Here is a 15,519-nt window from a genome sequence, read left to right as displayed (position 1 = left end):
CAGTGCGTCAGCAGTGGCTACTCAAATCCCAATTGGTTGATTCAAGTAATCAACACTCAGTCACTGGTTCATTTGGGTTGGAAAGAAGCACTACCACTGGCAATATAGAATCCAGCCTGGTGGTTGGGAATCTTAGAGATCGTTTGGTTCAAGTGCCTGAGGACTTTCAAGCATTACACGCAAGATTTTATGTGTGACCATCATTTCATTTTTCTAAGTAAAGGGTCCTTAGCTTCTACCAGATTCTCAAAGCTTTAAGAGTCACTGGTCTAGTTGAGTCTCTCATTCCCCCCATGTGGACACTGAAGAAAATAATTTATCCAAAGTCACAGAACCACTGGGTGGTATATTTTTCTGTTTTATTCCCTTTCTTTCTTTTGCCATTTTAACCACCTCTCCCATTACGAACCTCATCCTTAGTGGACAATCATTTTTCTTGGTACCATCAAACACAGTAGGTAGCTGTCTTAGATTAGTCAATTGGCAAGTGATTAATGATCACCAACTAGGCATCCATCACAGAAGCTATATTCTGGAGGTTCCAAGGAATATAAACACAGTTCCATTCCCAGGGAGTTTATAATCTAATTGGGAGACAATACATCTAAAGATCAGTAGGAAGCCAGTGCAAAATAGCACACTTCAAGAGCTATATTTGAATGGGTCGATGTGAAGGGACATCCTGGGGAAGGTCTATGAAGACCAGGAAGAACTTAAGTTAGATTTTGAATGTATTTGGGTTTGGAAAACTGAAAAGGAGTAGAGCATCTTTGGGTGTGAAACAGACAGGAACATTAAGAACTCAATGTACGATGTGCACGAAAAAGACACTCAACAGTACATGCTTGGATGAACACATGCACACAGTAGGTATCCAATAAAGAGTGCTTGCGCTGATTGAAATATCTTCAGAATTTGACCTTAGGAATAACAAGATGCTCTCAACCGGAGGGTGGCAACTTCAGCCATCTGCCAGGTTTTATAAATAAAGATTTATAGGAACACAACCATGCTTGTCTGTTTAAGTATTGTCTACGGCTGCTTTCCTGCTACAACGGCAGGGCTGAGTATTTGAGACAGAATCAGATAGTGACAAAGCATAAAATATTTACTATCTGACTCTGTAAGAAAAAGTTTTACAACCCTTGGACTGAAACAACAATCTTTCACCTTGTTTGTGTCACTTTGATGCCTGCGGAGGCCAATGAAGCCCCTCTCAGGATATTTTTAAATGAATAAAATAAAATACACAGGATCACGACAGAAACCAATTATACTGAAAACAACTTAAAAACAAAAAATATGACATACTAATGTATGTACTTCTTTATTAACCCATTAACTAATACCTAGCAATCAACTTAATAACTACAATGATTTTAAAGTAACGAGAAGCATAACTAGTATTTTGAAATATGTGCAACAATTGTAATGGGATAAGAAAATAGCTATGATTCTAACGGTGACAACGTCAAGGGAATTGTTAATGCCCCTGTGGTTTGTTGCCTACATTCCTATTTGAAGAAAACACTAAATTTCAGTTGGTGAAACTAGGGTGCAATTTTTGTCTAACCAAAGTCCTTGAATTCAATCCATGGTTGTCTTGAGGATCTACATACTGCAGGAGAAGCACCCTGCCTAGGAGAAGAGACATGATCCCAAAGATTACCCAGGGTGAACACAATAGGGGTGAGAGAAAACCTCAGGCTCAGAAAAGCCTCCAGTTCTCTGTCAATTTTACAGATTGGTTTTCTGCAGGATTTGCTCTACACTAAAATGTATTGCAAGAGAAAATCCAAACCACTGAGAAGTCATAGTTTTTAAAAAATGTATTATTTGACCTTCAGCTTTCAGCCTCCTTTCCTCATTTACAAATTAGTTCAACCCAACCAAATGACAAACAGATGGATAGAATGGAATAATAAACTCAGCTGGCATTTTGTCCCAGGCGGAGCAACAGAGGAGCACACACTTTCATTGACAGCTTACAAATGGCTCCCAGTGCTGTTACCCAAAAATTCAATTTATGTCAACTCCCATCAATTTGACCAGGGATTACCTCAGGAACACTCATGGTAGGAGGGACGGAAGCTTTCAGGGATCAATTTGTAGAACTGTTGGTCAGACTTCTGCAAAAACATTCAGAATCGCCCTTCCATTTGAGCATGAATGGATGAACTTGACAGAATTTCTGGGACCAGGCACCAGTCTGGAAGGTGCTTCTGAGAGTTTCAATTTGGAAACTAGAGGTAAGAAAAAGGAACTCTTTGTGAAGCACCACTTGTTAATATGAAATCTCAGCTGACATCTGAGCAAGCCCATTCTTGCTTCTTTTTAATTCTGCTGGCAGTAAGGAAGGGTTACACTTAAAAAGCAAAACTTCCTGAACACTTTCTTAACTAATTATACAATTGCATAATGAACTAATTGTATAAGAACAATTATTTAAATATTTTAAGTTCTATAGTTTTAGGGGCAGGAAAATCAACACAGTGCTCTATCACGGTTAAATATTGCAGCCATTTGCCCAATTATTGATATACATTCTAGTAAAATGCTATGAAAAAAGTTGGCAATGCATTTGCATATTATAAAGAGCTCCAAAACACAAGTTAGCACTCCATGTTAAATAAAATCACAATGGGACTTTCAAGTTAGTCTTACACATTTAGGTATTTGAAGCTTTACCACATACTGATGTTCCTTTTGTGACAGGAACACAAAAGTAACAAACAACATTGAGTCGGAGGGAGGGAAGGGAGATGTGTGTGCAGACATGTTGGGGTTTTGTTTGGCTTTTATTTCTGCAGTTTATCAGGTAGGATGTTGGTTACTGTTGTGGCCTCTGAGATCAGTGGTAAAGAATTCATTGAACTCCCTGTGGCTAGTGTGGCAACACATTTCCATTTTTCACGTGGCTCAGGGTAAGAAAAAGAACCAACATAAACAAAATCATCCCTGAGCCACTCTTCAAAGTGTTGTACAGACATCTTTTTATCTTCACAACCCTTCTGAGGTAGCTGCTGTTATCATCCCTATTGTACAGCTGAGGGAAAGAGGGCTCAGAGAGAGAGAGAGAGGTTAAGGAGCTTGCACAAGGCTCCAGCTAGTCGTTGGCATTCTCTAGATTCAGTTCTATCACTGCCTGGGTCCAAATGTTCGCCAGCACCTATCTAACATGAGGTATGTTTACTCCCTGCTAGGTGCTGTATTCCAGAAGGGAGGGAGTCAGATGTTGCCTTCATGAATAAGGAATTAACTGCAAGGGTGGTGAATGTTGCAAGCAATTGCTGTAGATGTACTTAACCTAGTCTGAAGGAGGGGCAGAAGCAGGGAAGGCTTCCTGGAGGAAGTGATAATTAAGCAGGGGTCCTTAAGGATGAATGAGAGTTAGCTAGTTAAAGAGGTGGAAGAGGTATCGTGGCAGAGAATAGCAAGCATAAAGACTTTGGGCCAAGAAAGAACATGGCTATGTAGAAAAGCAGAAAAGACCTGTCACAAAATCCACAAATAGGAGGAGTTTGCATTGATTAGGCACTTACTACCGTGTTTCCCGAAAATAAGACCTAGCCGAACAATCAGCTCTAATGCGTCTTTTGGAGCAAAAGTAATATAAGACCCCGTATTTATTATATTATATTATGTTATGTTATGTTATGTTATGTTATGTTATGTTATGTTATGTTATGTTATGTTATATTATATTATATTATATTATACTCAGTCTTATTAAGACCGGGTCTTATATTAATTTTTGCTCCGTAAGACACATTAGAGCTGATTGTCGGGCTAGGTCTTATTTTTGGGGAAACACGGTATGTGCCAGGCACTGTTCTGCACATTTTATGTGCATCAACTCATTTAATCTCACAACAATCCTATGAGGAAAGTAAATTGTTACCCCATTCTTCTGTCTGAGGCACAAAGAAGAGGCATACATACTTCACCTAAGACCAAATGGTTTAAAAGTGGACCAGGGAATCGAGCTCCAGAGCCTGTACATAAATCACCAGTCCATACTGCCTCACCTTTCTCATGAGGATAGAAAATCAGTCACCAGATTTTAGAGGTCAAACTATCCATCCTTATTTTATATGTAAGGAAGCTGAGAATTGAAAATCAAGCCACTTGTCCCCAAGGATCAGAGGCCAGCTCAGATCTTGTCTTCTGATTCCACATTTGGACAAACTTAAACCTGAGAGATGAAACCAAGAATCAGGCTGTAAGTCTGGATTCTGAATGAGACACATCTTTAATTTTTATAGGCTGTAACATGGACCATGAGTCAAATCACGTCATCCCTTACAGCTATCCAAGGAAAAGCCATAGTCCGTTCAGCTTCCATTCTGAATCCAAGACTTGATCTTCATTTCAGTAATAGCCTTTGCAAGGTCACTTCCTGTGAGGAAACTAATCAAGTTCATTTGTTAACTTGTAAGTTAAGGAAAAGTTTATGAGGGGATGGAAAGACAGATGACTTTTGACAAAAATGTCAATTGGTGAATAATTTTCAAAACCCACCCAGGTGTGCGTGACCTTGAGATTCTCAAGTGAAAGTCAACTTATAAGCAGCCCTGTGTGACGATGAATTTTGCAAGTCTTATATTATGGAAGGTATTTGCAAGGGACCAAGGAATTATTTAGACAGAAAGCCGTGGAAGGGAAAAGAGAAGAAGCATTGCTGTTTCTCATTTATTAGTATAAGTGTCTTGGACTGAGATTTAGAAATCAACATTTCTTGACCTGTGTCCCTAAAACATACACAGAAATATCTTTAACTTTAACATGCACCCAAAATAAGCCAGTGGTGGACTTTTTATGGAAAACAGCCATTGAAAGCTTTAATCTACCCTTTTCAGCAATTGACAATGCAAAGCCCTGAAGCAATTTTAACCAATCAGGTCACACTACAAAAAACCTATAGATAAGTTAAATAAAAACTATTTTATACTTTTAACCAACCTGATAGCGTGTGTGGAGCTTGGCACCCCACTTGGAACATCAGAGATGAGGAATATTTTTCCAGGCCTTTGGTTTTCATTGCTACCATAGTATATATATTTTTGCTTATGAGAAAGTCACTTACTCTGGGGAAATTCTTAGGCAGAAGGAGGAAAGTTTCTCAGATATTTATAGCCAAAATATTTCAAAACATAGGTAGCTATATTTATGCTTGGTTCTTATTTTAATAAACACTAAGCAGCGCTGCCCACAAAGAAATTTTCAGTATCACTTTAGAAAAGAAATATTCTCTTTCACTACGAATGCATGTTTTCTTTCTGTTTTAAATAAAGCAGGTAAAAATTTTGCAAACATTGTAAAATATGTTACAGCCCGCGGGCTTACTTAGAATGTGCCTCTTCAAATCTTTTCTACACTGATTAAAAATTAAAAATCTACTGTTAGCAAGGAAGATAATGAATAACCCCAGGCCAACTTTGGGGGAAGTAGAAGCAAGGATGAGGAACAAAAATTTGCTTAGTCCTAAGCCCACGACTCAAAAGACCATCGTAAATACATGATGTCCACCTGAAACATCGTTAAAACTAGCAGATGCGCAGTCAGTACCCCCATACCCTGCTCTAGTGTAATTGCTCAGGTTAATTTATTATTAGTCAGTGAAGTATTTTGTTGAGTTTTGTTTTTTAAGACTATTTCCTAACAATGCCTTTGATATCATTATCCTCGTTGAAGAAGAACAGTTGATTTATAAGCGTCTACCAAGACAGAGAAAGGATTGGAACCCGATCTTCCAATGACAGACGTAGACAGGACCTTTATATCAAGATGGCTGAAATCTGAGGATAACCTCTGGCCGTAAACTGATTTCTACAATTTCCTAGCCTTGGCTTCCCAAAGGCCTGCCTCTTGGATATGACAAGAAACTTTTGGCTCACAAAGAGACCCGTCACAGGTGTTTCCATACACAGGAGGTATTTGGGCAAAAGAAATTCAATCTTAAACATTCAACAAACCTCTCTGGAAAAAAACAGGATAACTTAAGACCACCAAAGTTTTTCACACTAATTGCAATTTCTGATTTAGAGCCCTAGGAAAGCTCTCTAAACACATATCCTCAGGCGCTCACCTGTAATGGGATAGACTCAGAGATGCTTACAAATGAATGTAGGGATTTATTTTTGCAGCCAAACAGTAAATACCACAACAAGCTGTGAAACTTTTCTTTGTGGAACAACAGCAAACAGCCGCCTGAAATGAGGCTTCCCATTTCCTCAGCCAGCAGGACTCTGGGTGGGCTGAGTCCGTGCGTCCATCTCGAAGGTAGATCACAGACATGGTGAAAGTGGGGTTTCATAAAACAAGCACTGGGCTGGATGTCAAGAGACCTTAGTTCTAATTTTAATTCTGTCCCCATCCTGTCATTTTACCATGGCAAAGCAACGTAAGCCACTGAGTCTCAATTTCTTTCTTTGTAAAAGGGAAGTAGTGGCACAGTGGGTAGGAAACAAACACATATTGAATGTCTACTATGTATAAACAGTATGTGAAATCTATGACCAACGACTCTGCAAGGAGGGTCACACTAACTTGACATTGCAGATGAGGAAATAAAGGTTCTGAAATCAAATCACTTGACCAAGGTCACATATTCTGGAAGAAATAATAGAGGCAGAATTCCTAGTACAAAGCTGGAATCAGGGGCTGACTTTCCCCATTCTGTCAGGTTCCATTTGCAATTCCAAGATGCGCAAGAATTCTAAAATTGAAGTTAGCTTTCCAGGACACTGTGAAGGTATATTTGTAAATATAAAAATATATGCAGCTTTGTTAGAATGGTGTCTAATTTAAATATACATAAGGACTTGGGGCCTGAGCCCCTCAAATGTTAGAGACATTTCTGAATGTTAAAATGCATTTTTGCTGGAGAGGAATTGTAATTATTAAATTTAGGTACAGAACAGCAATATATACCTGATGCTTTTATAAGTTTTTAATGTTTACAAAGCTGTGTCTCAAATGTGGTTTCACTTGATTCTCCCAACCACACACCATAAGATTGGAAGGAGTTATCACTCATGTTTTGCAGATAAGGACATTGTAGTCAATGCCTCTGGAGCCGGTGTCACCTCCCCTGGTCCCACTTCTGATTGCAGTAGCAGTTGTGGTATGCAGAGTTTCATGTGAGCTCAGACTTGCCTTATGTGACCAGTATCCTAAATGTGCTGCGCTCACTTTACTGCTCCTTTTCTCCCAGAACTCCCCACCCTCCCTAATCCACATTCCAGCAGAGCCTACAAAGGTGGGCATTCTACCCCTGGGGGAAATCCTGAATCAACAAAGGACAGAAGCCAGTGGGTAAATAAATGGTTCCTGTGTTTTTGATAGGTAAATTCCAAAGCAATCCTGTGCACTTCAGAGAAATCTCAGTGGAATCCACTTCCTGTGGTAGCCCCTGTGGCCTATAGGAGCAACTCAGGAACACACCTCATATGTTCTCCTTCCTTGACTCACTTCCCTCACTTCTCATTCCTGTTTCTAAACACAATAAACTACTTGCACCCAAGTCCTTGTCTCAAGCTCTGCTTCGAGAAGGCCAGACTGTAAGAGGCACTGAGACTTCAGGAGGGGAGACGACTCACACAGAGTCACCTCCCCCAGTTCTTCCGCTTTTTCATCCAGTGAATCTCTTTTATCTTCTACGTTCAGTTGTGTGCACAGGTTAAGAAACTAATTTCTACCTTTCAACCATACACCACACTTAAAACAAGTTGAAAAAAATACATGCTTTACCACAAAATTAACATTGAACAACAACTAGCTTTTGCTGGGCATTACACAGATGATCTGCTAGGTTACCATTAAAAAAAAACAAACTTTACATTTTTCAAAAATTTGAAGTATTAAATTTTGCTTTGCTGGTGTCAGACAAGAAAATTAGAAAAGTACAGTTTTACCACAACTTGTACAAATGAGAAAGCTGAAGTTTTAGGACTTCTTTTTTTAAAATGTTTCTAGCTTTTCCAATAACTGCACTACAGTTTTCACCTCTTGACCTCTCAGTCCATGTACTTCAGGTCAAACTGACCTACCTACCAGTCCTTATTTCCATAGCCAGAAAATCACATGTGCTGACCAATTAGTGTATTCTCCTCCCTGACCACAGTGATTGGCTCAGAGAATGGACAGAGACCCAAGCCTGGCCAATTAGGTTGAATATTGAGACTTTGATGGGTCTACTGAGAAATAGCTACTCTTTTTCAATGGGGACTAAGCTAGTAGACGGCAATTCTTTAGTGCCTGGTAGTCGGTCATCTTGCCACCACACAGGAAGAACTTGACTGAAAATGAAGCCAGTAAAGGGGAAAGCATAGCACAGAAATAGGTGGTGATAGACAAATGATGTGACACAGATCTAGTCTTCCCTGAATTTAGATTTGCCACTGGACTTTACAGTTGCAGGCACCAATACATGACTGCCTCATCTTCTTTCAAGCTTCTGCCACTTGGAATTCAACAAGTCCGGCCTGGAACAAACTCTGTACGCAAACATTAAAGAGACCCAACGCAGCACTTCTCTGAAGAAACAAATAACTCTTTTCCACTACCAAGGAATAAGCTAGGAAGTCAAGAAGCACAAGCAGAGCTAATCAAATCTTGGCAGAATCCTTTGTCCCAGCTTCAGGAGCCTCAGGAGTGAGGTTCTGAATAACTCTCCATGAATCCCCAAAGCAGCAAGCCTCAGACAAACCCCACCTTTAATGCAGAGAAGTCTAACTCCACAGTGTTTTCATCAGCTAGGCACTTCACTTCAAAATCCAACTGCAACTAGAATTCAGAGGAAGAACCTTAGATTGGGAATTCTGTTTGCCCATTTGTTTTTCCTTTTTGCTTAACATTAAATAGCAGCATTGAGAATCATGTTTTTACATTTGTGAGCGCTTAGAAAAGCTTCTGATCATTCTTCTACCCTCTGATAAGCTGAATAACAAGAACTGGAGAGGCAGACGAGAGGGGAAAAAAAAAGCCACCAAGAAACTTGCCCTCGGCAATACGGATGCAAAGGCAACAATGAATTGTACTTATTTTTAAAAGGTTTCCCCCACCTCCCTCCCGAAAAGTTACCATCGAATATATCAAATATAATGTTTCAAAGGTAGGGAGACAAGTCGTAAGCTTGAAAGGCAGACAGGTTTGTTGGCATTGGTGCCTCAGGAGTTGTCAGAGCCTAGGACAATCTCTGACTGTGGAAGGGAAATGGGGAAGAGGCAAGGTGAGCGGTGACAAGTCTACCAGATGATCCACCACCGAGGAGTGGGCACAGGTGCTGGCCCAAGGACAAAGTATAAACACAGGCCTCCAAGCCTTTGGCATTTCTTAAATACACATGCTGTGGAGACTACCATGCTCCCTCTAGTCTTCTATCATGATTGGAACACCTGAGGTCACTACAGTCAGCGTTTGGATGTGACACAGAAACTTACCTGATAAATTCCACAGAATAGTACTGAATAGGAGAGCTTCCTTCGCTCTCTCCGGGTTTCCAAGATAGGGCCACCTCGGAATCAGAAACCACTGTGACGTGCGGCTGTTGGGGTGCTGCTGGAGGCAGGCAGGAATCTAGGCAGGACAGAAAACAACTAGCTGGCTTACGATCTTTGCTGCTGGAGAGGTTTAATATATTAAAAAAATTGTACTTCCTACAAACTAAACATCTCTATTCAAAACAGCCTCAAAATCTAAACCAACCAAACAAAAAAATAATCAAAACTGGATTTACCATATAACGTTTGAGTCAATGAGAGCTAGTCTTCCCTTCTTCCCCCAGCCCCCTGGCTGGAAATCCAACTAAATTATGTTCAGACCACTGGCCCTGGAACACACAACGGTGTGTGTGTACCCTTTAAAACTTTCAGTCACACTCCCACCTCCTCACATCCTTTCATCTCTGTTTGCATGTCAGAATTGATATTTATAATACCTACAAGGAAAATTAAATGCTTAGCCACTTACTTTCAGTGTGTGTGTGTGTGTGTGTGTGTGTGTGTGTTGTGTGTGTCCTCTGATCATCAGAATATACACCAACGATAGGACATTGGGAAATGCTCTGATGTGTAAAGATGTGTGAATCACCCATGATCCTCTCCCTGCAAGGTAACTGCTGTTACTATTTTCATATCCAGACTTTCATATCTCTTGGCCTTTGCCTATACTATTGCTTCTACCAGAAACATTTCTCCTGCCTTCTCTCCCTAGCAAAAAACCCGTGCAATTTTCAAAATTTGGGCTAAAGATATGTTTCTTCCCAAAACCCTCCCCGAGCCTCCAGGTGAAGTGCGCCCTCCTGAGTGCTCCAGGGCCTGTGGTGCAGACCGCAGACACACTGGAGCTACCTGCTTACCATTTGCTTCTCCCTGCACAACGAGCGCCTTGTGAGCAATGACGCATGACCAATGCGCCTCTTCCCCCCAGTGTCCAGCACGGTGCCATCTCAATGCACCTCTGTGGGAAACCTTTTGCCTATAAACCTTTCCTGGCACTCTGCTTCCTCACCTTCATAATTCCTACTCACCCTCGGATCTCCACTGAGTAGTCATCTCCTCAGGACATTCTTACCTCCCCTCTACCGCCAGTCTTCCTTGGTACGTTCTTATGGCACTGTTGGTAGTGCTTATCACAATCTGTGACTACATGTTAATTAGATAATGTCTCAACCCACCCTACTAAGTTCTGAGAGGGCAGGAGCTGTGTTCTGTTCACCACAAAATTCCAGAGCCTAGTACAGTGCCTGGCACCTGGTAGGTCCTGATTGGTATATACTAAATGAAGGACTGAATAAAAAGCATCCGCCACTTTCCTATGATTCATGAACGGAACCCATTTTACCTTGGGGCAAAGTGGTAATGTGTTGAGGATTGCTGAGCCGCCCTTTGCCGGTCAGGCTGTAAGCTGCTACGCTTACTCGATATTCAGTGCCTGGTTTCAAATGTCCGATCACTTGCTCCTGTCAATGACCAAACAGGAAGGGTATCAATGATCAGAAGTTCTTTTGGGGCAAACCAGACAATTTCCATGAGGGTTGCCTCTTGAGACCCCCGTGAAAATGCTTGGAATAAAGACTGTTTTGCTTTCTCTAAGACTGGCCAAGTTTTGAAATTTGCAAAGAGGAAAACAACCATGACCTATTTCCCAAGACTAGAGAATTACTCTTTATTGGGATCTATACAATGGATGACTAAGGACAGGGAGCATATGTGGCGTGGATACCCTGGACAAAGGGATGATGTATGTCCCACGTGGGACAGAGCAGGATGGCATGCAATTTCATCACACTCCTCAGAACGGCGTGCAATTTAAAATGTTCAAATTGTTTACTTCTGGAATCTTCCATTTAATTGTTTCAGACCTGGTTTGACTGTGGGTAGGTGACAAAACCATGGAAGGCGAAACCTCAGCTAGGGAAGACTGCTTGGGTAGGCTCATCTGCTGCTGCTCAGCCTCTAGCACCACCTTCGAGGGACAGCCCCCAAATCTGCATCTTCCGCGCTGATCTGCTTCTCGATGTCCAGACGTGGGTTCGTGACGGCCTCGTGACCATCCCTATTCAACAACTACCATGCAACTCAGATTCAACATAAGTACAGCTCAACTCCTTGTTCCTCCACTTCCCACCAAAAACAAAACAAAAAATTGCTTCATCTCTTGTGTTCTCTCTCATTACCCAAACCAGAAATTCTTGACACTTCCTCTCTGTTCCGTCCTCTTCCCTAACCAGTTACCAATCAGTTACCCAGTTACCAGTACTCTGCAGTATCACTTGAATCTCTTTGTCATTTCATCCTCACAGACACTTAAGCCCAAGTCCTCGTAAGGATGACAATGGGCCCTCATTCTCCCCGCCACCAATATTGCCTGCATCGCCAGCGTAGGCTTCACACTGCTAGTTACGTTCCTAAACACCAAAGCTGATGTCACCCCACTTTAAAACCCCCTTAGAATAGCATATTTGTGTCCCCCTGTTTATCCTTCCAACATCATCTTGTGCCACCTCCCTTCCTTGCGTTCTGTATTCCAGTCATACTTAAAGAACATGGCAGGGCTCGAATTTATGCCATTCAATTGTTTGCCTCTGGGCCTTTGAACCTGCTGCTCCCTCTATATGAAATGTCCTTCTCCCCACTCTTGCCTGGCTCACTCCTGCTCATCCTTCATGACTCAGTTCAGCTGAGACATTACCTCATTTCTCTGACCCCCAGCCTCCAGTCTGGTTAGGTATCCCTCCTCTATGCTTCCTGGCGTCCTCGGGGTACCTCAGTCTTAACACCACTCACCTTATATTGTAATTGTCTGTTTATTTGTCGCCTTCTCACCACCCACTTCAGGGCAGGAAGCAAGTTCTTATTCCACTGGCATCTCAAAGCTTTGTGTAGTATTATCAGATATGTAGCAAATGCCTAAGCAATGCTTTTTGATGAATGAATAAAGGAAGTAGTCAATGAACAAAAGAAAGAAATTAAACCAAGGTGCCCAGTATAAGCAGATTACCTCACTGAGAACCAGCTCCTACTACTAACCCCTCCATCTTGATCAAGTACCTTTGCCCCAGGTTCCAGAGGTAGCAACTCCAGACACAGGGCTGACTTCCTCTTACCCCCGCACCCCCAGCCACCTCCATATGCCTTTCAGACGTGCTCCCTTCTTCCACTTCCTCTGAATTCTTACCTGCGCCATTTCTACAGCCACCTGGACAGTGTCTATCTTCAATCCTCCCCTCACTCTCCCCACCTCCACTCTACCCTACATGCAGCTTCACAAGGGGTCTTTGCTGAACATATGGACTTACTTTCACAGGCCCCCTCCTGCTCTAATTCCCTGCATCTGTGCATCCTAGTTCCACCATCTGTCCCCTGGTTTCATGGCAAGTTGGGTGGCTAAGAGACTGGAAGTTATCAGGTGGATACAAGACTCAGTTCTCACTTCTCTCCCAATTGCCTCTCCCAGGCTTTTCTCATGGAAGCAGAAATACATTTTCAAACCTCCTTGATGCTGTCACAGGCTTTTGTTTTTTTCACAGGATCCTTTTTCCTCCGAATTCATTACGTTGTATGAAAGATGGGTATAGTGATATGGTTTCACAGATTATTACAGTTATTAGCTATGAGCCCATACCAAATACAGCCACCATTAGTTACTATGCATTGTTTCTCTCTTCCAGGAACACTTACAGCCTGATTTAATTGTTCCCTCAGTCCTGTGAGATAGGTCTCACTCTTATTTTCATTTACAGAAAAGAAAGGGGAATCCTTTAAAAATTAATAATTTGCTCAAGGGCATATATTTATTAGGTGGCAAACTGGGCATTTGAAACCTGCTTTGTTTGACTCCAAGGCCCAAGCTCTAATTCAATAATACATGTATGAAAAATAGTAGATATTTGAATCTATAGCACATACTTATCATAAACACTAAAGAACAGATTATTATTTTATCTATAAACATGGAAGTTTATAGATATCAGAAATTTAAAAGTTATCACTGAAAATCAAGAGAAATTATACTTGTAGAAGCTCCTTGTGTAGACAATTAAATTCTTTATTAGGTATGAAAGATTAGCGCTACTTTCAGCCCAGGTATATTCTGAGAGGTAGAGGGTGACCCTCCCAGAAGCCAACTATTTTGTCTTTTTCCGTATCTTTCCTGTGCTGACAACCTGGTAAGTTGGCATTAGGAGTGAGGTCAAAAGGACTGAGTGGCTGGTGCCAGGAAAAGAAGAGTTGGACTCAATGATTTTACCATCACTTTGTCTTTTGACATCACTTCTCCAAAATGAAATCCCTCATTATAGTGTGACTTGTGATAACCCGTGGATTCTTTGGTAAAATTCCATACAATCCATAAATCTGTATGTTTCGGTCCTTAAATGTCTTATAACCACTACTTCAACCTTGCACCAAATACATAAAATGCTGAATATACTCTTTTAGAAAAACCAAGTGTTTTGTTGCCTTATAAAAGTTTAAAAACAAGTCAACATGTTTCTCTCTTGGAATTTATTTCTACACAAGATGGTGAGAAACAGTGAGAGAAATTGCTTTCTTGGAGTAGAAGTCAGAGTGAATTCAATAGTCCCCTCTGGCCCTTCCCACACCTCTTCTTTGCTTTGGCAAAGTTGGGTGCTTTCCTGTAAAATAACCCTGCTTTGGGTTTGTCTACCTTTTCTGAAATGAAAATAAATCCTTTCTAAAAGTTGCTTCCTTTGTCTTCTCAACACCACCCATGGATGTCATGCAATCAGAGAATTATATCTATAGAAGAGAAAAGCAAGGCATGTTGGTTCATTGAGCCAAGGAGAAAGCTCAAACAACTTTGAACCAAGTGAGCTATTCCCCAGGACTCCTGCCTCCTTCACAGATCATCAGAAACAACAAACATTCTTCTTATGATTGGCATATTTTGCATTTACATACCATTCTGAAATGTATGATATCTTTTAACTGTCACATTTAATCCTCACAACAGTCCCAAGAGGTCTGTCTTATCATCCCTGTTTTACAGATGATGAAACTAAACCCAGAGAGTTCACATAATTACCCTTGGGGACAAGAAAGGGTCTAGTTTCCTGCATAAAATACACCATAACTTAATATACTTCCAACTGCCTGACTCCCACACATAGCATATCAAATTCTCAGTCTAATACCTTGTTTTTCAGATGTCTAACTGCCTTTTCCACATCTATGTTGCTAGTTCTATTCTTTCTATTCACAGTCTGTGACAGAATGACCCATTGTCCTCTCACATCCATTCTCTCCTTTTTTATAAGAGAATCCCCGTATTTCAGTTGGGACATGGCTTCTCCAAGACTATGTTTCCCAGTCTCCCTGGCATCTAGGTATGGCCATGTGACTAAATTTTGTCCAACAGAATGTGAGTAAAAATGCTGAGGGCAATTTCTGAGTTATGCCTTAATAAGAAAGAATCCTCATCTGTTGACTAGAGTTTGGATGTGGAAGTGAGCCATCTTGGACCATGGGAAAGAGGGCCTTGGGGGGTGGCAGAACAATGACATGAAAGGGTCTTGGGTTTCTGACACAGGGTAGCCACCAGAAGAGTCCTGAACTTGTTATATTCAAATAGTTACATGAGGGAAACATGAATACATATCTTGTTAGAATCACTGTTATTTTGGGTTTTGGGTTTTTGACCCAATGTACAAAAACCTGGATAGCTATGTAAGAGGAGGCCTGGGAAAGATGGGACTATTCTTTACTGAATACCTATTCATTTTGCAATGATGAAACCATGTTGAATGGTTCTGAACTTAAATATCTGACCCTGATTTCAGACCTCACCGTTACTCCCTTCCATGCTGCATTTTCTCCTATTGCTGGAAACCCAGGTCATTTGTTTCCAAAACTGAAGCTAGATGTTGTCTTGCTCACTAGGCCAGACATGTAGCTATTATACTGTGAAGACATCCAGATAACATGAATGAGAGGAGGTATGAGCTAGACTAGGAGCCAGGAGACTCAGGCTCTGAACCAAACTACTGTGTCACTT

General features: G+C 41.2%; 1 protein-coding gene across 2 annotated transcripts in view; it reads right to left on the bottom strand.

Moving 5' to 3' along the window:
* EGFLAM (EGF like, fibronectin type III and laminin G domains) overlaps nt 1–15,519 on the bottom strand; it is a 152,087-nt gene that overhangs the window by 78,514 nt on the left and 58,054 nt on the right. For both annotated transcript variants that reach the window (XM_033111275.1, XM_033111276.1), the window contains exons 4-5: nt 10,846–10,963; nt 9,444–9,579 (exon numbers count right to left, since the gene is read on the bottom strand). In XM_033111275.1, coding sequence (XP_032967166.1) covers nt 9,444–9,579; nt 10,846–10,963 — 254 coding nt within the window. The remainder of the gene's footprint in view (nt 1–9,443; nt 9,580–10,845; nt 10,964–15,519) is intronic.

This window comes from Rhinolophus ferrumequinum, chromosome 7, assembly GCF_004115265.2.
Source record: "Rhinolophus ferrumequinum isolate MPI-CBG mRhiFer1 chromosome 7, mRhiFer1_v1.p, whole genome shotgun sequence".
In the NCBI taxonomy this organism is placed as follows: Eukaryota; Metazoa; Chordata; class Mammalia; order Chiroptera; family Rhinolophidae; genus Rhinolophus; species Rhinolophus ferrumequinum.
The sequence above is the reverse complement of the archived record's forward strand: the minus strand, read 5'-3'. Positions and strand labels throughout refer to the sequence as shown.